The sequence below is a fragment of the Oncorhynchus kisutch genome, linkage group LG12 (assembly GCF_002021735.2).
Source record: "Oncorhynchus kisutch isolate 150728-3 linkage group LG12, Okis_V2, whole genome shotgun sequence".
Taxonomy (NCBI): Eukaryota; Metazoa; Chordata; class Actinopteri; order Salmoniformes; family Salmonidae; genus Oncorhynchus; species Oncorhynchus kisutch.
Genome location: NC_034185.2, coordinates 17,990,583 through 18,013,088, shown reverse-complemented (window position 1 = coordinate 18,013,088; position 22,506 = coordinate 17,990,583). Strand labels below are relative to the sequence as shown.

Sequence of the window (22,506 nt, the reverse complement as noted above, 5' to 3'; positions counted from 1 at the left end):
CTGGTTAAATAAAGGTGTTCTCAACTAGCCTACCTGGTTAAATAAAGGTGTTCTCAACTAGCCTACCTGGTTAAATAAAGGTGTTCTCAACTAGCCTACCTGGTTAAATAAAGGTGTTCTCAACTAGCCTACCTGGTTAAATAAAGGGGTTCTCAACTAGCCTACCTGGTTAAATAAAGGTGTTCTCAACTAGCCTACCTGGTTAAATAAAGGTGTTCTCAACTAGCCTACCTGGTTAAATAAAGGTGAAATAAAAAATATAAAAAATAAACGTAGTGCGTAAAAATCATCTGTCCTCGGTTGCAATACTTACTACCGAGTTCCAAACTGCTTCTGCACAAGAGGCAGCACAATAACTGTTCGTTGGGAGCTTCATGAAATGGGTTTCCATGGCCGAGCAGCTGCACACAAGCCTAAGATTCACTGTGCACAATGCCAAGCGTCGGCTGGAGTGGTCTGAAGCTTGTCACTAGCAGTCTGACGGACGAATCTGGGTTTGGCGGATGCCAGGAGAACGCTATACTGAATACATAATGCCAACTGTAACGTTTGGTGGAGGATCTGACTTATGCTCGTGGCTGAATGAAAGCAAGTCAATGTTCCAACATCTAGTGGAAAGCCTTCCCAGAAGAGTGGAGGCTGTTAAAGCAACAAAGGGGGGACCAACTCCATATGAATGCCCATGATTTTGGAATGAGATGTTCGACGAGCAGGCTCCTTTTGGCCATGTACTGTACCTCTTCGCCGGGATGGTAATGAGTAAATTTACACACACACACACACACACACACACACACACACACACACACACACACACACACACACACACACACACACACACTCTGGCATGCTGAGATGTTCAAAGGATAGCCTAAGTTTTGGAACAAGATTATAGATACTAAGTTTGTCAGATCTGTGTCTGCAAAACCCACAGGCATTGCCATTTTTTTAATTTAACCTTTATTTAACTAGGCAAGCCAGTTAGGAACAAATTCTTATTTTGAATGATTACCTACCAGGGAACAGTGGGTTAACTGCCTTGTTCAGGGGCAGAATAACAGATGTGTAACTTGTCAGCTCAGGGATTCGATTCAACAACCTTTCGGTTATGGGCCCAACGCTCTAACCACTAGGCTACCTGCCGCCCCAGAGGTCAATAGTCCCGAGGCAGTACTGAAAGTGCCTTGAGAGGATTAACACAAGTTCAATTTGGTTTGTTCAAGTTCAACTTGAACCAATAGAACACCACAGACCATACCCGAATGATTTGCTCCCCTGTCCTTCAAGGGCAAGAGGAGTATTTCCTCTGAGCTGAAGTACCTGATGTTGGATTTGCAATGTAAACGTAATGTTACAGCAAACTTAAATTCTGTTACAGAGGCTGCTTTAAAATTATATGCAAGAGCTCCTCCAGGAGATTAGAGCAACACCCTTCAGCATACTGTAACACAGGGTTTCCCCAAATCCTGTGACCCAACTGCTTACACACAAAATCTTTTCATATCACACGATTTTTGAAACCTCTCACTCAAAGTGCAAAACTACACACCAAATATCCCAAAACATAAGCTATTTCTCAGCCTTTGACTCAGTTGTCAATTGCATAAAACACTTTTTTCAAAACACTACACACAATTCTCTACCGAAAACACAAAAATCTAACAGGAAGTGACTTGCTTTCCTTTTCCAAACACAACCAATCAAAATGCTACACTTATTCACCAGGTCACACACACACTCCTCACATGTGCAAACACTAATATCTTAACTGATCACTAACCAATCACTGCTTTACTGTAGTATAGGCCTATAAATAGGTCAAAGGTCAGATTACCTGTTTTGAACAATGGATGCCAACAATGGACAGAGAACAAGAGGAGGAGGAGGGAGAGGAAGAGGAAGAAGAGGGCAAAGAAGAGAAGGAAGGAGAGCCATCTCTGATGAGATTAGGGCAACACTTGTTGATCATGTGATCACCCTGAGATTTAGAGTCCAGCCCAATTTGAGTCGATTTAAAGTGGTGTCCATAATTCGAACCTTCAGAAATGAGAACAGGTATGCAACTATCTGTTGACTATTTTAGCATTACAGTAATGTACTGTAAAATACATATGACTGCATAGTATTGAATAAACATTTGTAACTCTAAGCCATCCATTTACTGCACTGCATTGAATGAATTAAGTTGGTTATCATGCTATACTACCTTTTTTTGTACATTGTTTACAGTTCCTATGCTGAACACATACTGTGTTGGAATTCTGTACAGAGTGGAAAGGCAAAGACATCATGGAGGATGAGGACGCTTGTTTACAGATGTACAAGAGACTGCAATTATAAATATTGTTTTGGCCAACAATGCAATTAGGATTCAAGCGATAAGAGAGCATATCTTGAATAATGACACCATATTTAACAACATCAATGCTGTAAGCCTGTCGACCATACAACGCATCCTCCAACGGCACAGAGTGATGATGAAACAACTTTACAAGGTGCCATTTGAGAGAAACTCTGACAGAGTCAAGAATATGCGACATGACTTTGTAGAGGTATGTATGCAACACTACTTCCAGTACTTCAGACATACCATATTTACTCATCTGTTTATCCTTTTGTATGTTACAGAGAGTATTGGAGCTGGGTGCCCATGTAATTTGCCATTAATTTATTTAGGTGGATGAGGTTGGCTTCAACCTCACCAAAACCAGGCGCAGCGGAAGAAATGTAATAGGACAGAGGGCAATTACCAATGTCCCTGGACAGCGTGGGGGTAATATGACTATGTGTGCTGCCACCACTCAAAACGGGGTCCTCCATCACAATGCCACACTGGGTTCGTACAACACCGGCCATATGCTCACTTTTCTGGATGTAATTTACACAATGCTTGTCCCTGATCCAGATCAGGAGCCTGCTAGATTTGTGGTTTTATGGGACAATGTTAGTTTTCACCGGGCTGTTCTGGTCCAAAACTGGTTTGCCACCCATCCAAAATTTGTAGTTTTGTACCTACCCCAATATTCACCTTTTCTAAATCCCATAGAGGAATTCTTCTCAGCCTGGCGCTGGAAAGTGTATGATCGCCAACCCTATGCCCGCATGCTGCTTCTCCAGACAATGGAGGACGCATGTGGGGACATAGAGGTTGCCTCTGTCCAAGGTTGGATACGCCATGCTAGGAGATACTTTCCTTGATGTTTGGCAAGAGAAAACATATCTTGTGATGTGGACGAAGTATTGTGGCCAGACCCAGGCCGGAGAAGAGATTCCCGGACTGCCCCCTCGGGACCCCACACACACAATTGTGTTCTTTACTGTATTCTAAAGAATATACTTTTGGTTTACATATGTTTATGGTTTTGTTGTATGCTACTGTATACAACAGTAATGTTTGGCCTAATAAATATTATCTGTTTCTACATTGCATTGGTGTTTACAGTGTACTTGTTACCCCTCTCAGCAGATTACTTTCACTGTAGAACATTGTATTGAAATGTAGATATAAGCCTATGAAAGACCAAAGAGCTTTAGATTTAGAACAACAGTGTTTACATGGTATATCCAAAAATATACTATTATGAAAGCAGTGTTTGCCATTTGATGCAAATGCTTCATTCTGACATGTGTTTATGGCATTTTGAATGCAGTGTTACATTTTGAAGGAGATGTGAGGCATTTTGCATTTTGTGTGCAGTTTTGGGAATTGTGTATAGAGTTTTGAAAAAAGGAGACAGTTTTGAAAACGTGTGTAAGCAGTTGGAATAAAACTGTAACACTCCACATCAGACTCAAATGATCAAAGCTTGATGATTAGTTAATTATTTGAATGAGTGGTGTAGAGGAAAAAAACTAAACGTGCACCACTTGCGGTCCTGAGGACTGGTTTTGGGAAACCCTGTGTTAGAGTATAATCTGTAGGGTGTTGCTCTAAGCTCCTGCAGGAGCTCTTGCTTTCAGACTGATAAGGATTTGTACTCTACCAATCTACCAATGATAGGCCTATGTACCCTTACTCCAACAAATCCTTCTAAATCCCTTTATGATTATCCCATTAAGAAACAAGTATAATGCTTATTCATTCAGAATATGACTCTAAGTCTTAAGGAAACGCTCAACCAATCAAATGACTGTAAAGCAGCCTCTGTAACAGCATTGAAGTTTGCTTCTTGGCAAAGCCCTCGGGCAACATGGTTAGCCCCAGGCTGTGTAGACACTGATGAGATGCTAACTCATAATGGTGGGGTTAACAGGGGGCAAACCCAACAGAGGACAGACCACTCTGCCCTGATCATCCATGACAATGATTATGCATACATACAGATTTTTGTCTTTCTTGCATCCTCTACTGATCTCATTACAAAAATGTTCAACTTCATATTCATCATCTCCAGCACCACCCCAACATGAACATTATGTGAAAATGGCACATTTCTGTTTTGTACTAAAAAAGATAGAGGAAGATAAGTGACATCATCAACCAAGTATTTTTTATCCTGTATCTGATACATGATTTATTTTAGATAATTATTTTCGGACGGTACGTTGGTGGAGCACCAATTTTAACCAATTATGAGTAGGCATGGCTTACTAATTGCCTGCTCATAATTGGTTAAAATCAGGGCTTGCGACCAACAAAGTACAATTTCAACTGTCCCAAACTGAATTTGAATAATCCCAAAATGAAATACTTAAAAGAAAATGTTTTGATATGCCAACATGGGTCTAGGTCATTTGCAGTGTTTTTAAAGTAATTGGTGTATTTCTGAGACAGATACAGACAGTTTATTACATCAACTTAAATTGTTAAGAAAAAAACCTTTTGCATCTTAAATAAAACAGAGTAACATCCATTACATTATTTATTAATTGAACATGCTTGCCACATTTAAACTGGGTGGTTCGAGCCCTGAATGCTGATTGGGTGACAGCCATGGGATATCAGACTGTATACCATGGGTATGACAAAAAAACATGTATTTTTACTGCTCTAATTACGTTGGTAACCAGTTTATAATAGCAATAAGGCATGAGGGGATGTGGTATATGGCCAATATACCACGGCTAAGGGATGTTCTTATGCACAACACAATGCGGAGTGCCTGGACACATCCCTTAGCCATGGTATATTGGTCATATACCACACACCCTCGTTGCTTATAAAACCTCTTAAGGTATAGGGGGCAGCATTTTCACTTTTGGATAAATAGCATGCCCAATTTCAACTTCCTGCTACTCATGCCAGGAATATTAGATATGCATATTATTAGTAGATGCGGATAGAAAACACTCTGACGTTTCTAAAACTGTTTGAATCATGTCTGTGAGTATAACAGAACTTATGTTGCAGGCAAAACCCCGAGGACTAACTGTTCAGAATGTATTTATTTTTTTGCCTCTGACTGTTCCCTGACTTGTCTTTGCCAAGGGATATTTCATAGGAACCTGTTTTCAGTTCCTACCACTTCCACTGGATGTCACCAGTCTTTGGAATTTGGTTGAGGTTTTTTAATTTGTGCAACGAAGAAGAAGCACATCCTGGAACAACGTTACACTATTGAGAGTTGCGCAATACGTAAAAAGGAGCATGGTTTGTTTACTTGCTGACACAGATAGCACCGTCTACAATTTGATCGATTATTAACGTTTAAAAATACCTAAAGTTGTATTACAAAAGTAGTTTGAAATATTTTGGCAAAGTTTATAGGCAACTTTTGAAATGTTTTGTAGTGACGTTGCGTTTTTTGGCAGCTGTTTTTTTCTGGATCAAACGAGTCAAATAAATGGACAGTTGGATATATATGGACGGAATTAATCGAACAAAAGGACCAATTGCGATGTTTATGGGACATATTGGAGTGCCAACAAAAGAAGCTCGTCAAAGGTAATGCATGTTTTATATTTTATTTCAGCGTTTTGTGTAGTGCCTGCAGGGTTGAAATATGCTACCCTCTTTGTTGACATTGTGCTATCATCAGATAATAGCTTCTTATGCTTTCTCCGAAAAGATTCACAACGAGTGTAGCTTTAATTGAGTATCTTACATGTGTGATTTAATGAATGATTGATTTTATATCATTATTTGAATTTGCCGCGCTGCATTTTCCCTGTTTTTCCCCCCAAGTGGGACGCAAGCATCCCCTATATACCATAAGAATTAAGTATAAAATATACAGTGCATTCAGAAAGTATTCAGACCCCTTGACTTTTTCCATATGTTGTTACGTTAGCCTTTTTATCCCTCACCAATCTACATACAATACCCTATAATGACAAAGCAAAAACAATTTTTTTGAAATGTTTTCAAATTTATTACAAATAAAAAACAGATATCACATTTACATAAGTCTTCAGACCCTTTACTCAGTACTTTGTTGAAGTACCTTTGGCAGCGATTACAGCCTCAAGTCAAGTTTCTCCCATTCTTCTCTGCAGATCCTGTCAAGCTCTATCCGGTTGAATGGGAAGCGTTGCTGCATAGCTATTTTCAGGTCTCTCCAGAGATGTTTGATCGGGTTCAAATCCGGGCTCTGGCTGGGCCACTCATGACATTCAGAGACTTGTCCCAATGCCACTCCTGTGTTGTCCTGTTTGAAGGTGAACCTTCTCCCCAGTCTGAGGTCCTGAGCTCTCTGGGGCAGGTTTTCATTAAGGATCTCTGTGTACTTTGCTCTGTTCATCTTTCCCTCTAGCCTCCCAAAACATCCCCACAGCATGATGCTGCCACCACCATGCCTCACCGTAGGGATGGTGCCAGGTTTCCTCCAGACGTGACGCTTGGCATTCAGGTCAAAGAGTTCAATCTTGGTTTCATCGGTCCAAATAATTATGTTTCTCAGGGTCTGAGGGTGCCTTTTGGCAAACCAAGCAGGCTGTGATGTGCATTTTACTGAGGAGTGGCTTCCATACGGCCCTCTACCATAAAGGCCTGATTGCTCAATTTGGCCGGGCAGCCATCTCTAGCAAGAGTCTTGGTGGTTCCAGACTTCTTCCATTTAAGAATGATGGAGGCCGCTGTGTTCTTGGGGACCTTCAATGCTGCAGAATTTGTATGGTACCCTTCCCCAGATCTGTGTCTAGACACAATAAGTTATAGAAACATCTCAAGGACGATCAATGGAAACAGGATACACCTGAGCTCAATTTCGAGTCTCATAGCAAAGGATCTGAATAGTTAAAAATGTCTAAAAAAACATTTTGGTATGGGGTAATTATGGGGTATTGTGTGTAGATTGCTGAGATTAGATGAGACTGTGGTGTATTTAAAATGGTTGCAAATAGCCAATGGGATTTGTATGCAGTGTTTGAGTTATTTAAATGAACAAATGACAATGGGGTTTCCGTTCTTCCATTGAAGTGATTGGATTAGGAGATTGAAGGGCGGTAAAAATTCAATGATGTATGGGAGAGTTGGGTTGAAGACACTGTAGAGAGTAGTCGACTGCAATGTGTTAAGGAGAACGTTAAATAAATCTGTTCCGTTTATTGTAAGAACACTTCGGAGTCTTCGGTAAAAGAACCCAGCATCTTAGGATGCAATAGAGACAAAAAATGTCTTGAGTCACTCGAGTCGTGTTTGTGCCTGTGAGATTGAGTCTGACTAGTATCCACGTTGCTTCTCTTCCCTAGCAGTTGCAACTAAAACATTGAAAAACAATCTAGCTTGTGTTCAAAACAATGTAAATAGCCAAGGAACATAAGGACAATGTCTCACTTCAGTAGACTTTCATTTCAAGTAAATTAAACAAACTTTTGTGCCAAAAATGTAATCTGTCACTCAGCTCTTCCATGTGCTCACGCACAGCCCCCAGCCAGGCAGTGCTGCAGCTTGAGGCAGAAATGTTTTTTCACATTACAGTGTGCATTCATTTCAGATCAGGGAGATACAACCATATTCTCTAGAACACCATAGTAGCTAGCCATAGTGTACAGACAATGCAAATACCACAACTCCCAGCACATGAAACCTCAGCTCCGGGCTGGTGGACCCGGCAGACAGTCAAATGTGTATTCTATCAGGCCTATTTGCCCAACATTAGAATGATATTCTAATATTTGACATTTCCATAGCCTAAATCATGACATACTGTATGTGATGCCTAGTCAGCCATATCATTGTTTGAAACCTGGATGTTTTTCTCCATAGCCTATCATACCTTGCTTTTAATAGCCCACAATCCAACCATGGAAAAAAAGCAAATATTTCCTGATATTTCATTAAAACCAGCATTTCTTTTTCTACTGTCCAAAGGCAGTAAATCACAATCCTATTGTTGCATTTACAGATATTCCCTCTTCCTAAGGTTCTCCGTTAGGCTGTATATCCATCTCTGTCGCATTATAAAAATGCTTGCATCAGGTGCGTGTTTGAGAGTGGTGTTCTCCCGTAATATATATTTTTTAAATTGACACATATGGCCGAGACGACTGCGCAGTGTGAATTATTCATAGCTGATAACTTTTAAGCTAAATGTTGTGTTGTGTAAATGTTGTGTCCTCATCTTTGTGTTTAAACATTTTAGTATGGAACTGTTGTAATGCATTTTATATTTCTCTGGCCTATTATCCAGCAACTGTCCCAGCATCTGTTTTAAAACTTCCCAGACATATATCTTATACTCCCCGGGACAACAGGAAGGCCTTAATTTCGAGGCCTGGTAAAAATCACATGGTGCACATCAATGATGTCTTTGAAAACACTTATCTCCCTCTTCTTTTCTATTACAAAACATAGAAACGTGCCTTTTTGACATGTTGATGTTGGGGCAGTGCTGGGGATGATGAATATGAAGTTGAAACATTTAGAAATGTCCCTTTAAGCAATAGGAATGATTTGGTTCTGGTAAAAAAAAAAAAAAATATTTGGCTTCTAGAATTTAGATGAATTTAAATCTTAAATATAAGCAGCTTTAGGTATCAGAGGTCTTCTCAGTCGAGCTCCATCACTTGAAGAGGCGCAACAGCGCCTCTTCAACCTCAGGAGGCTGAAGGAATTTGTCACCGTCCGCAACTACAGGGTTCTCTAGAGGGTGGGTGGTCAGCCCAACACATCACTAGGGGCACACCGCCTGCTCTCCAGGACATCTACAGCACCCGGTGTCACAGGAAGGCCAAGAAGATGATCAAGGACCTCAGCCACCCGAGACATGGCCTGTTCACCCCGCTCCATCTAGAAGACGGAGTAAGTACAGGTATATGAAACTGGGACAGAGAGACTGATAAACAGATTTTATCTCAAGGCCGTCAGACTGTTAAATAGTAACCACTAGCCGGCCTACAACCAGTAACCTGCCCTGAACCTTAGTCACTGTTACTACCACCCGGAACTCTACCCTGCACATTAGAGACTGCTGCACTGTAAGTGCTGATATTGTGAAGTGGAAATGTCTATGAGCAACAACGGCTCAGCCACGAAGTGGTAGACCACACAAGCTCACAGAACGAGACCGCAGCAAAGTTCCAACGTCTAGTGGAAAGCCTTCCCAGAGGAGTGGAGGCTATTATAGCAGCAAAGGGGGGGGGGGGGGGGCAATTGTTTTGTATTGCTAGGTATTAATGCACTTTTGGAGCTAGAAACACAAGTAATTTGCTGCACCTGCGATAACATCTGCAAATCTGTGTACAGGACCACACAAATCTGTGTAAACTTTGATTTGATTTTTAAACGGGTCTTTCCACTGATTCGGTGCCTTTTGAGATGTGTAATTTGGTCCCACAAAAAGTTTTATTTCACCTAATTTTAGCATTTGTCATAAGGAGCACATATTCAACTTAATAAAAAAACATATTTTCCCATCTCAAGAGATTAAATCCAAAAGATGGCTATGGTAAGTTCCTGTAAAATGCCAAATAAAGTAACAGGATTGATGATTTATTCTTAAATCAACCATGAATCCCCTTGTGACAGGGGAAATGGAAGCTTGTTGTGTGCAACAGGGAGTGGCAATTGAATGCAAGATTCACACAACTGTAATTGCCAAAACATTTCTAGCCTGTCTATCTGTGGGTAACAGGTGACTTGTTATACTCGACCCGTCCAGTTTTCCACCACAAAACATTAGAAAATGTACAAATAATTTACACTATGATTTGACTATTAGATGTTCAATAGGCAGGCAGACTAGTGGTTAGAGCGTTGGGCCAGTAACCAACAGGTTGCTGCATTGAATCCCTGAGCTGACAAGGTAAAAATCTGTCGTTCTGCCCCTGAATAAGGCAGTTAACCCACTGTTCCCCGGTAGGTCGTCATTGTAAACAATAATTTGTTCTTAACTGACTTTCCTAGTTAAATAAAGGTTCAAATAAAAAATGTACCTTTTTGGGGAAAAAAAATGTTTTTAAAGGAATAGTTTCACCATATTAAGTTAAGTTCACGTAGCAGGGCTGACCTTAAAAAGAGTGACAGACGTAAATTAAACTAATCACAAATAAATAATTATCTTTAGAAATGACTGTCAAAACTACAAAATAACTAAGGCTTTAAAATAATGGTAAAACTGGGAGACATTTTTGGATTAAGTGTGTTTTTTATGGAGGGACATGTCAAAATGCTTAATATTTTGCACTAATGCAAAATATTTTTAATATAAAAAACAGATTTAATGAATTCGCCATGTGGTCCATACTAAAGTGCACTTCATTTAATATAACAGGTTTTTAAAATTCAAAATTTGTGCACAATTTATAAATAAAATATCGAAGAGATGCAAAAGGCACTCTTTTCGTGGAGCAACACAAATGTCAAATTGTGGAGGGAGTCTAGGAAATAGGTGGTTACAGGAGCGCTAAATAGAACCTAAATGCTACAACTCACAATATTGAACCACACACACACAATTGTGGAATCATTGTATTCATTCATTCAGTCAGTCAGTCAGTCATTAATTTCAAAATTCTTCAGACCAACGAGCATAAACTGTGCCTTCTACTGGATGCCATTTTGAATGGCATATACAGTGGGGAGAAGTATTTGATACACTACCGATTTTGCAGGTTTTCCTACTTACAAAGCATGTAGAGGTCTGTAATTTTTGATCATAGGTACACTTCAACTGTGAGAGACGGAATCTAAAACAAAAATCCAGAAAATCACATTGTATGATTTTTAAGTAATTAATTAGCATTTTATTGCATGGCATAAATATTTGATCACCTACCAACCAGTAAGAATTCCGGCTCTCACAGACCTGTTAGTTTTTCTTTAAGAAGCCCTCCTGTTCTCCACTCATTACCTGTATTAACTTCACCTGTTTGAACTCGTTGCCTGTATAAAAGACACCTGTCCACACACTCAATCAGACTCAAACCTCTCCACAATGGCCAAGACCAGAGAGCTGTGTTATGACATCAGGGATAAAATTGTAGACCTGCACAAGGCTGGGATGGGCTACAGGACAATAGGCAAGCAGCTTGGTGAGAAGGCAACAACTGTTGGTGCAATTATTAGAAAATGGAAGAAGTTCAAGATGACGGTCAATCACCCTCGGTTTGGGGCTCCATGCAAGATCTCACCTCGTGGAGCATCAATGATCATGAGGAAGGTGAGCGATCAGCCCAGAACTACAGGGCAGGACCTGGTCAATGACCTGAAGAGAGCTGGGACCACAGTCTCAAAGAAAACCATTGGTAACACACTATGTCGTCATGGATTAAAATTCTGCAGCGCACGCAAGGTCCCCCTGCTCAAGCCAGCACATGTCCAGGCCCGTCTGAAGTTTGCCAATGACCATCTGGATCCAGAGGAGGAATGGGAGAAGGTCATGTGGTCTGATGAGACAAAAATAGAGCTTTTTGGTCTAAACTCCACTCGCCGTGTTTGGAGGAAAAAGAAGGATGAGTACAACCGTGAAGCATGGAGGTGGAAACATCATTCTTTGGGGATGCTTTTCTGCAAAGGGGACAGGACGACTGCACCGTATTGAGGGGAGGATGGATGGGGCCATGTATCACGAGATCTTGGCCAACAACCTCCTTCCCACAGTAAGAGCATTGAAGATGGGTCGTGGCTGGGTCTTCCAGCATGACAATGACCCGAAACACACAGCCAGGGCAACTAAGGAGTGGCTCCGTAAGAAGCATTTCAAGGTCCTGGAGTGGCCTAACCAGTCTCCAGACCTGAACCCAATAGAAAATCTTTGGAGGGAGCTGAAAGTCCGTATTGCCCAGCGACAGCCCCGAAACCTGAAGGATCTGGAGAAGGTCTGTATGGAGGAGTGGGCCAAAATCCATGCTGCAGTGTGTGCAAACCTGGTCAAGAACTACAGAAAACGTATGATCTCTGTAATTGTAAACAAAGGTTTCTGTACCAAATATTAAGTTCTGCTTTTCTGATGTATCAAATACTTATGTCATGCAATAAAATGCAAATTAATTACTTAAAAATCATACAATGTGATTTTCTGGATTTTAGATTCTGTCTCTCACAGTTGAAGTGTACCTATGATCAAAATTACAGACCTCTACATGCTTTGTAAGTAGGAAAACCTGCAAAATCGGCAGTGTATCTGTATATACAGTAATTTGGTCAGTGACATAAATAACTACTTGCAACTTTCCTCCAGTCATCTGAATCAAACAGATCACAGTTCATAGGTACTCATCCCGAGAGGGCTTTATAGCGGCAAGAACGCAAATAAAACACCAATTACAGCGGCTGTTGGCAACCCTCCTGCTTTCTGACAGTAGTGCAGGTGGCAATCCACTGCTAAAGCACCCAATTTAAACCCCTAGAGGAGACACAACACCGTCTGGCGTACTATACAGTAATACCCACAGAGGAACAAAGTGCATTGTCTTGTGGAGGATTTAATAAAAGCTGCTATGGTTTAGGTACCAAGTAAGCTAAGAGATCAGTAAAGATCTGGGTGACATAGTGGGATGAGGAGGTTGGAGGGTGGGCAGTCTCAGGTGAAGTTGGGAGTCGGAGTGGAGGATGAGGTGGGCAGGAGTACCAGGGGGTGGCAGGCAGAGATGACTCACAGGTCCCTGGTTGACCACCCTTAGCAGGATGCATCTGTTTTTCAGGGATTCAGCTACTGTAATTTAACCTTGCTTCCTTTTCCGCTAAAAGGCGGATGTGGGAACTCCACTGAGGTGTTTCTTCTAACCCTGCTACGTTAGGTTACTGGTTGACAGATGCTCCCACAAAGAAAGCCCCTAACAGGATGACGCTGGCGCTGTAGGGCCCATGGGGTAAAGACGGATTATGTCTGAGCAGTAGATTATTCCCGAAACAGCACCTGCTTCTTTTACCCTGACACTCTTCGAGCGCATCCACACAGCCAAGTTGGACCAGGAGAGCTCGCCTAGTTCCATGCCATGTCTGTCAGATGCCACCCTTGAATTCTCACCATCAGCGGGGAAACCAAGTCAAAGCCTTAGCCTATATGACCAGCCTCCTCTAATCGACCCCCAGATATTTAGTGATCCTAAGGACTGTGTTAGCATTCATGGGCACCACATGAGATAAAAAATAAGCCCAGGTGCAGAGTTTATACTGGTTTCAATATGCCTTGGAAATATGGATTCTTTGTTCTTACACTATTCATCTTCACTCTCCAAGCCACAGGAATTAAAGGTAAGCTTCAAGCTCCTTCTAGTTCAGGGAGCCATAAACCTTCAAATCTGAAGGGGACTATGCTAAGCCTGTTTTTATAGGATCTTGCTGCTTTAGATATAAAATGTTACAGCATTCATACAGCAGGTTGAACAATTTCAGTTCCAAAGAAAATATTATTTTACAGTATGCACAATGTGTGTTTAGAACTTTTCAACTGCAGTCTGCAAGATTCCGTTAAGGGTAATTGGGTTGAACCAAGCTTCAGAATGATCGAAAATTCACTTTTCTATCTTTACTACTGCTACCTTTGAAGCTCTGGTGTGTAGGCCTACTGATTACGCTAACTTCTGATTTATCTCAGGAGCCACTGCACCTTGTAATGAGTGAATATGTCGGGCAGGAGCCCAGCATATGGCGGAGAATATGGCGGGCAGGATGGGATTAAATCATAAAAATATTTTTTTGTAATTTCGGGGATAATTTGTCCTAACCTTAACTTAATTCACCTAACCTGCTATGTGAATTATCCTAACCTGCTACAAAAAGTAAATTCTGTTCATAGCTTTCACAGGAGGTTGGTGGCATCTTAATTGGGGAGGACGGGCTTGTGGTAAAGGCTGGAGTGGAATTAGTGGAATGGTATCAAATACATACATGCCATTTGCTACATTCTGGCCATTTTTATGAGCCATCCTATGAGCCACAGATGAACTCTGGACCTCTGTCAGAGTGACCGTCACCTCCCTGACCAAGGCCCTTCTCCCCCGATTGCTCAGTTTGGCCGGGCGGCCAACTCTTGGAAGAGTCTTGGTGGTTCCAAACTTCTTCCATTTAAGAATGATGGAGTCCACTGTGTTCTTGGCTATCTTCATTGCTGCAGACAATTGTTGATACCCTTCCCCTTATCTGTGCCTCGACACAACCCTGTCTCAGAGCTCTACAGACAATTCCTTTGAGCTCATGGCTTCGTTTTTTGTGTGTGTGTGTGCCTTTCCAAATCGTCCAATCAATTGAATTTACCACAGATGGACTCCAATCAAATTGTAGAAACATCTCAAGGATGATCAATGGACAAGATGCACCTGAGCTCAATTTCGAGTCTCATAGCAAAAGGTCTGAATACGTAAAAAAGATACCTATGTTTTTAATGTTTAATAAATTTGCAACATTTCTTAAAATGAGTTTTCGCTTTGTCATCATGCAGTATTGTGTGTAGATTGATAAGGATAAACATTTTTTTTAATCCATTTTAGAATAAGGTAATATAACGAAATGTGGAAAAGGGAAAGGTGTCTGAATGCCTCCCCGAATGTACTACCATATAGTCCTCAACCAGGATGACAGCATGTTGCTAATGGTGGCATAACAACAGGTTATGGGCCTATAGGGCTGCAGAATCTCTTATGCAGTATCTCCTATACAGTACCTACCATGCTGACGCTGATGAGCTTTCCCAGGAGAGTGATCTCCTTGCATTTGTCACAACCTCCTTCAACTTGTTTGAACTTTTGGCATGGGTTCATCCCTCATTGATGGTGTCAGACTCGTTGTAGTTTCACACAAGCTGGCAATAACTTGGTGACGTGAAAATGACTTGGAAGACACAACTGGCTAGAGATAAACAAAGGGTCAGATTGAATGGCTAGTTAAATAAATGTAGCTACAGTTGAAGGAATGCCTGTTCGCTATAGTTTGATTGTGCAGTGATCGTGGTTCTATTCGACTCATTAAGTAGGCAAATAGGTTGTGGATCATGGCATTACCCATAACTTGATATCTACACAAACTGGCTACTATTGTTGGTTGTTATAAACAGGTTTTCTTGTAGGATTAAATAAACGCACAGAACGAAACACTGTTTCAAGGTCTTTGAGAATTGCTCAAGCTGTAAATATTCACGGTAGGACAAAAGCAATGAATTAAATGTAATTTCAGATGTGCACCCCATGCACCAAGAATTATTTTCAGAATCATTTTGATCCTCATGGATCCTCTTTTTCTGTATATGGCATGCAAATGTATTGACATCTAAATTAGGACTATGGTGGTCTCTGTTTCCTTGGTGACAAGTATACATCTGAAAAGGTCATGTTCCTTCATGGTTATATGATGTAGGATCTTAATTTGAACTAGTTTACTACAGCTGGAGAATGATCTTGCAGCAACAGGAAATGTGATTATAATGTGGATTACAGTTAATGTGTAACAATGTGCGCTAAGAAGCAGGAAGCAAGTTCAGGGAGTGAGTGCTTAAATAAATAAACAGAACATAATACAAAATAAGAAACTCAAACAGCACACATACATGAAACAGAAACAATAACGCCTGGGGAAGGAATCAAAGGGAGAGACATATATAAGGTAGGAAATCAGGGAAGTGATAGAGTCCAGGTGAGGCTGATGATGCGCAGGTGCAAGTAACGATGGTGACAGGTGTGCGTCATAACGAGCAGCCTGGTGACCTAGAGGCCAGAGAGGGAGCACACGTGACAAATAGACATCTTTGTAGGGGTTGATACATTTTTCGGAAATAAAAATCAAGTCTGTGGTCAAAGGCACTGCATTGCAGTGCTAGCTGTGCCACCAGAGACTCTGTGTTCGAGCCCAGGCTCTGTCGCAGCCGGCCGCGACCGGGAGGTCCATAGGGCGACGCACAATTGGCCTAGCATCGTCCGGGTTAGGGAGAGTTTGACCGGTAGGGATATCCTTGTCTCATCGCGCACTAGCGACTCCTGTGGCAGGCCGGGCACAGTGCACGCTAACCAGGTCGCCAGGTGCACAGTGTTTCCTCCGACACATTGTTGCGGCTGGCTTCCGGGTTGGATGCGCGCTGTACTTCTTATGACTGCAGGGGCAGTATTGAGTAGCTTGGATGAAAGGTGCCCAGAGATGCCCAGAGTAAACGACCTGCTCCTCAGTCCCAGTTGCTAATATATGCATATTATTATTTGTATTGGATAGAAAACACTCTGAAGTTTCTAAAACTGTTTGAATGATGTCTGTGAGTATAACATAACTCATATGGCAGGCAAAAACCTTAGAAGAAATCCAAACAGGAAGTGGGAAATCTGAGGGTGGTCGATTTTCAACCCAGCCCCTATTGAATACCCAGTGGGATATTGGTTATGTTGCACTTCCTAAGGCTTCCACTAGATGTCAACCGTCTTTAGAAACTTGTTTGAGGATTCTACTGTGAAGTGGGACCGAATGAGAGTGGAATGAGTAAGGTCTGCCATGAGCTGACCATGCACGTTCACAAGACAATGGAATTCTCCAGTTGGAACATTATTGACGTTTTATGTTAAAAACACCCTAAAGATTGATTCCATACATCGTTTGATATGTTCTACGGACAGAAACAGACATTTTTGACATTTCGTCTGCAACTAGGGAATGCGCTTCATGACTTTGGATTTGTTTACCAAACGTGCTAACAAAAGTAGCTCTTTGAACATAAGTGATGGACATTATCGAACTAAATCAAATCTTTAATGTGGAACTGGGATTCCTGGGAGTGCATTCTGATGAAGATCATCAAAGGTAAGGGAATAGTTATAATGCTATTTATGAATAATGTTGACTACCCAATATGGCGGATATCTTTTTGGCTGCTTTGTTGTCTGAAAGCTGTACTCAGATTATTGCATGGTTTGCTTTTTCCGTAAAGTAAAAAAAAAATCTGACACAGCGGTTGCAGTAAGGAGAAGTGTATCTATATTTCCATGTCTAACAGTTGTATTTTCATCGACATTTATAATGAGTATTTCTGTAAAATTATGTGGCTCTCTGCAATATCACCTGATGTTTTTGGAACTAGTGAACGTAATGCGCCAATGTATACTGAGATTTCTTTTTACATAAATATGCACTTTATTGTGTAACATGAAGTCCTATGAGTGTCATCTGATGAAGATCATCAAAGGTTAGTGATTCATTTTATCTCTATTTGTGCTTTTTGTGACTCCTCTTTGGCTGGAAAAATGGCAGAATTTTTCTGTGACTTGGTGGTGACCTAACATAATCGTTTGTGGTGCTTTCACTGTAAAGCCTATTTGAAATTGGACACTTTGGTGGGATTAACAACAAGATTACCTTTCAAATGCTTTAAAATACATGTATGTTTGAGGAATTTTAATGATAAGATTTCTGTTGTTTGAATTTGGCGCTCTGCACTTTCACTGGCTGTTGTCATATCGATCCCGGTAAAGGGATTGCAGCCCTTTACCGGGCTCGTCTGTCCCGAGCCCGTACGAGACTGTAGTGATGAGACAAGATAGTAACTACTAACAATTGAATACCACGAAATTGGGGAGAAAAAGGGGGTATAATAAAAATAAAAAATCAGGTCTGAAATTTCAAAGTGGAAATTACAGACTTTATAAGCATTTTTAACCCTCAAATACATTACACATTTTAAAATGACTGCGTTGCAGGAAAGTTCTCCATCAACAGAGTGATCCAATTAAGATCCTACACCTGTAAACATCACTGTCTGCTGATAAGTGGTTTGAATGATGGCTGTCCTGAATTTCCCTCCCACCACTACAGTAGAATGCTCATCTCGCACAGCTGAGAGATCATTCAAAACAAGTAATTCTGTTACAAATGGAAGCCAGAGACATTCATATTTGTATGCATTGATAGAATTCAATGACACACTGTAATATATTTCAGAATAGCCATGAGGGAAAAAGTGGCTTTTCAACATAGGCTTTTCAAACATGATACAGTACACTATACAATTTGACACATCTTGAAGATATCATGGTTTCAATGTCTTTTTCCTTTTATCATGTTTTTGCAGAGAGGAATAATCGGGGCTCTTGGCAGAGTGGAGTTATCGGGACAGAAACAGAAGCCATCAATTCCATGCACTTGGCTGAACTTTTGAGAACGACCAAACAAAACTCTAATGTCAGAATGATATTTGACCTAGAAAAGCATCGTACAAAGAGGTCAGCGGTCTTTCACTCTGGAGTGCGAGTCTGTCCTCAGGAGACCATCAATGAGGTCATCGCCAGCCATCAAGCCTACTACAAGCTCAGAGGTATAGGCCTCCCATTAATTATAGTTAATCAATTGCTGTTCTGTTGGCTATTTCAGTGTCACATGTTCAGTATCTAGGTCTTCTGCCCTCGACAGAGGTCATGAGGTGAGGGCTCGCCTGGGGCATGGCATCCATAGCCTCTACTCAAACGAAATAGTGAAAATTGTGCTGTGCACCAGTTAGAAATGTTTAAATACACTATATATACAAAAGCATGTGGACACCCCTTCAAATGAGTGGATTCGGTTATTTCAGCCACACCCGTTGCTGACAGGTGTATGCAATCTTCATAGACAAACATTGGCAGTAGAATGGCCTTACTGAAGAGCTCAGTGACTTTCAACATGGCACCGTCATAGGATGCCACCTTTTCCAGCAAGTCAGTTCGTCAAATTTCTGCCTTGCTAGAGTTGCCCCGGTAAACTGTAAGTGCTGTTATTGTGAAGGGGAAATGTCTAGGAGCAACAACGGCTCAGCCACGAAGTGGTAGGCCACACAAGCTCACAGAACGGGACCGGCAATTGCTGGAGCATGTAGCGAGTAAAAATCGTCTGTCCTCGGTTGCAACACTCACTACAGATTTCCAAATTGCTTCTGGAAGCAACGTCAGCACAATAACTTTTCGTCGGGAGGTTCATGAATACAAGCCTAAGATCGCCATGTGCAATGCCAAGTGTCGAATGGAGTGGTGTAAAGCTTGCCGCCATTGGACTTTGGTGCAGTGGAAACACATTCTCTGGAGTGATGAATCACTCTTCACCATCTGGCAGTCCACGGATAAATCTGGGTTTGATGGATGCCAGGTGAACGCTACCTGCCCAAATGCATATTGCCAAACTGTAAAGTTTGGCTGAGGAGGAATAATGGTCTGGGGCTGTTTTTCATGGTTCGGGCTAGGCTCCCTAGTTCCAGTGAAGGGAAATCTTAACGCTATGACATTCTAGATGATTCTGTGATTCTAACTTTGTGGCAACAGTTTGGGGAAGGCCCTTTCCTGTTTCAACATGACAATACCCCTGTGCACAAAGCAAGGTCCATACAGAAATGGTTTGTCATGATCGCTGTGGAAGAACTTGACTGGCCTGCACAGAGCCCTGACCTCAACCCCATCAAACACTTTTGGGATGAATTGGAGCGACAACTGCGAGCCAGGCCTAATCGCCCAACATCAGTGCCCGACCTCACTAATGCACTTGTGGCTGAATGAATGCAAGTACCCGCAGCAATGTTCCAACATCTAGTGGAAAGCCTTTCCAGAAGAGTGGAGGCTGTTATTACAGCAAAGGTGGGACCAACTCCACATTAATGCCCATGATTTTGGAATGAGATGTTCGTCGAGCTGCTGTTCATATACTTATGGTCATGTAGTGTAAGTATAGAATGTGGACCATTGAAGTAGCCATAGCAGTACCTATGACTTATCCAGGTGTGCACCAGTGGGAAGCAGGTGTTGAGTATAGAGTCTAGGCAGCGAAGAGAATTTAAGACAGTGCAGCAGAATAACACGTCATCCAGAGTCCCTTTGATTAAAGAGGTAGGAAGAAATATCATGAAACATTTTCCCCACAGGTTTTGTAAAAAATATTAAAGATCAAACTTTCACCTTTTCATCAGAACATTATTCTACAACATACACTCTTGTCGTGTTTAAAGTCTCAAAATGGGTTGATTGAAGGATGAGAACAAACTGAATGATGGCAGCAATAGTCTTGAATTAATTTCAACATTGCTGCACATTTTATTTGTAAATCAATGCAGATGCACTTAGATTATTCTGCTAATTACCCATTATCACATTTTGTTTATTTTATTTTGAAGGAGTAGAGTGTCACATTGCGTAACTGATGGTTCTACATGGAACCCAAAAGTGTTCTGCTTAGAACCAAAAAGGGGTTCTAACAGTAAATTAAAAGGGTTCTCCTATGGGGACAGACAAAGAAAAAAGGGTTCCAAAAGGTTTCTAAGCGTGTAGGGAGGAAGTGTGTGCCTGGGTACGTGACTGAATGAAGTTGTTTGTCATGAGAATCATCCATGTCTTCGCTTGGAAAGTGAAGCCAGCAATTATGTCTCTACTATTGAAACCTTAAGTATCTGAAAATAATTTGCTGGATTTTAGAGTTATTTGTACTTTGAGACAACGCCATCACCCCGTGATGAGGTCTTGGTGTATGTCCCAAATGGCACCCTATTCCCTTTATAGTGCACTACTTTTGACCAGGGCCAATAGGGTATTGAACTATATAGGGAATAGAGTGCTATTTGGGACCTACGCTCAGACTTGATGTGGATCTGTATCTATTGTGCTGAGGATCTTTCATTCTAACTGGAACACCGTTCTGTCTTTGGTCAGTTTGTCAGGAGGCTGTGTGGGAGGCCTTCCGGATCTTCTTTGACCGGATCCCTGGATCTACAGAATATACAGCCTGGGTTCACACATGTCAACATGAGTCTCTGTGCCTCTCTGACCTGGCCAGTAACTTCAGCAACTCAGAGGAGCACATGAGTATGGTGTACAGGGTGAGGAACCAACGACACAACTCCCTTTAATGTGTCATAACTGTGAGACCAATAATTGCTTACATTATTTGAATGAACATGTGCACGTTTTTATGTTGGGGGAGGGATAAAAATGTATTTTTAAATGCCAATGGGTGAATTTATGATATCATGTGAAATCCATTTATTTCTGCAGATTTTCCTCAAGAAACAATAGCTATAGGGAAAGCAGTTGTTGATTACGTTTCTTTCCCCTCTATTCAAACCTGTTGACATTTAATTATTACATATCAGTCTCTTGAGGGGAGGAAAAAAATATCCACATTATATTGCTCCCATTAAAACACAAAACAGCACCCATCAATCTGGTCTAGTCAGTTTGGTTATTTTACATTCCTATGAGGGTATAACATGCATATACTGTACATTTACAGACAGCACTCCCAAGTGCATGTTTCAGTGGTACCTTACATTCTACACAGTTTTGAAGTGTTATGTTATTGGTTTGAATTGATGTGTGTGTGATTCATGTTATGATTGTGATTCTGCTCTCACAGAGGATGAACCTGGGAGATGAGAGGCAGCCGACTGGGTAAGGATTAGAGACAGTACCTTATGCAGCCTGCTGTCTGCTGATAGTTGTCTAGGAGCACTGCTTTCTCACACACGGTGCAGGCCTCTTGAGTCAGGCTTTGTAGTTGACCTGCCACATAATGCCCTCTCTCTAAGTGTATAATGGCTGGTATGGACACTCAATGGTAGAGTGGCTCTTGAGATATGAAGGAATCAGTCACACATCTTAGACACTGAACATGCATGATCGCAATTGTTACTGAAATGATGATAATAAAGTCAGGCGAGATGGTACATGAATAGTAAATTAACAAGAAATTAAACTAACTTATGCAGTTCTTTATTAGAATATGTCAAGCTGACATTGATTGTAACTAGGCAGCAGCAGCCACTGAGAAAGTCATAGGTCAAGACATTAGTACTTAATTCTAAGTTGTTAAATACCTATAAATTACCATCTCACATCACAGAATTTCCATCAAGTATGTCCAGAGGTAGTTACAATATATAAAATCCTCCTAGGTATACTGTACATGCACTCTTCCATATTCTACTGCTGGTTGATAGGCAGTCTAATCTTAGACAGGTGGAGAGCTTGGGCATTGCCATGGTATTGATCTTGTAAAGTAATTAGAGGATACAGTGCCTTTGGAAAGTATTCAATCCCCTTGACTTTTTCCACATTGTTACTTTACAGCCTTATTCTAAAATGGATTAAATTGTTCAATCTACACACAATAACCTATAATGACATAGTAAAAACAAGTTTAGTAATTTTTGCAAATTTATTAAAAATAAACTGAAATATTCCATTTGCATAAGTATTCAGACC

At 41.1% G+C, this 22,506-nt stretch overlaps 1 protein-coding gene across 5 annotated transcripts in view; it reads left to right on the top strand.

Moving 5' to 3' along the window:
* The first annotated feature begins 5,838 nt into the window (after positions 1-5,838).
* Positions 5,839-22,506, top strand: part of LOC109900627 (interphotoreceptor matrix proteoglycan 1) — a 40,436-nt gene continuing 23,768 nt past the window's right edge. For 2 of the 5 annotated variants that reach the window (XR_004211883.1, XM_031837014.1), the window contains exons 1-4: positions 12,555-13,576; positions 18,363-18,605; positions 20,956-21,122; positions 21,659-21,693. Coding sequence is in view for 3 of the 5 variants with exons in the window: in XM_031837014.1 (XP_031692874.1) it covers positions 13,507-13,576; positions 18,363-18,605; positions 20,956-21,122; positions 21,659-21,693 (515 nt within the window). In the remaining 2 variants the exon portion in view is untranslated. Of the gene's footprint in view, positions 5,885-12,552; positions 13,577-18,362; positions 18,606-20,955; positions 21,123-21,658; positions 21,694-22,506 lie in introns of those variants that run through there. The other 3 variants (XM_031837016.1, XR_004211884.1, XM_031837015.1) reach the window with 3 other exon arrangements.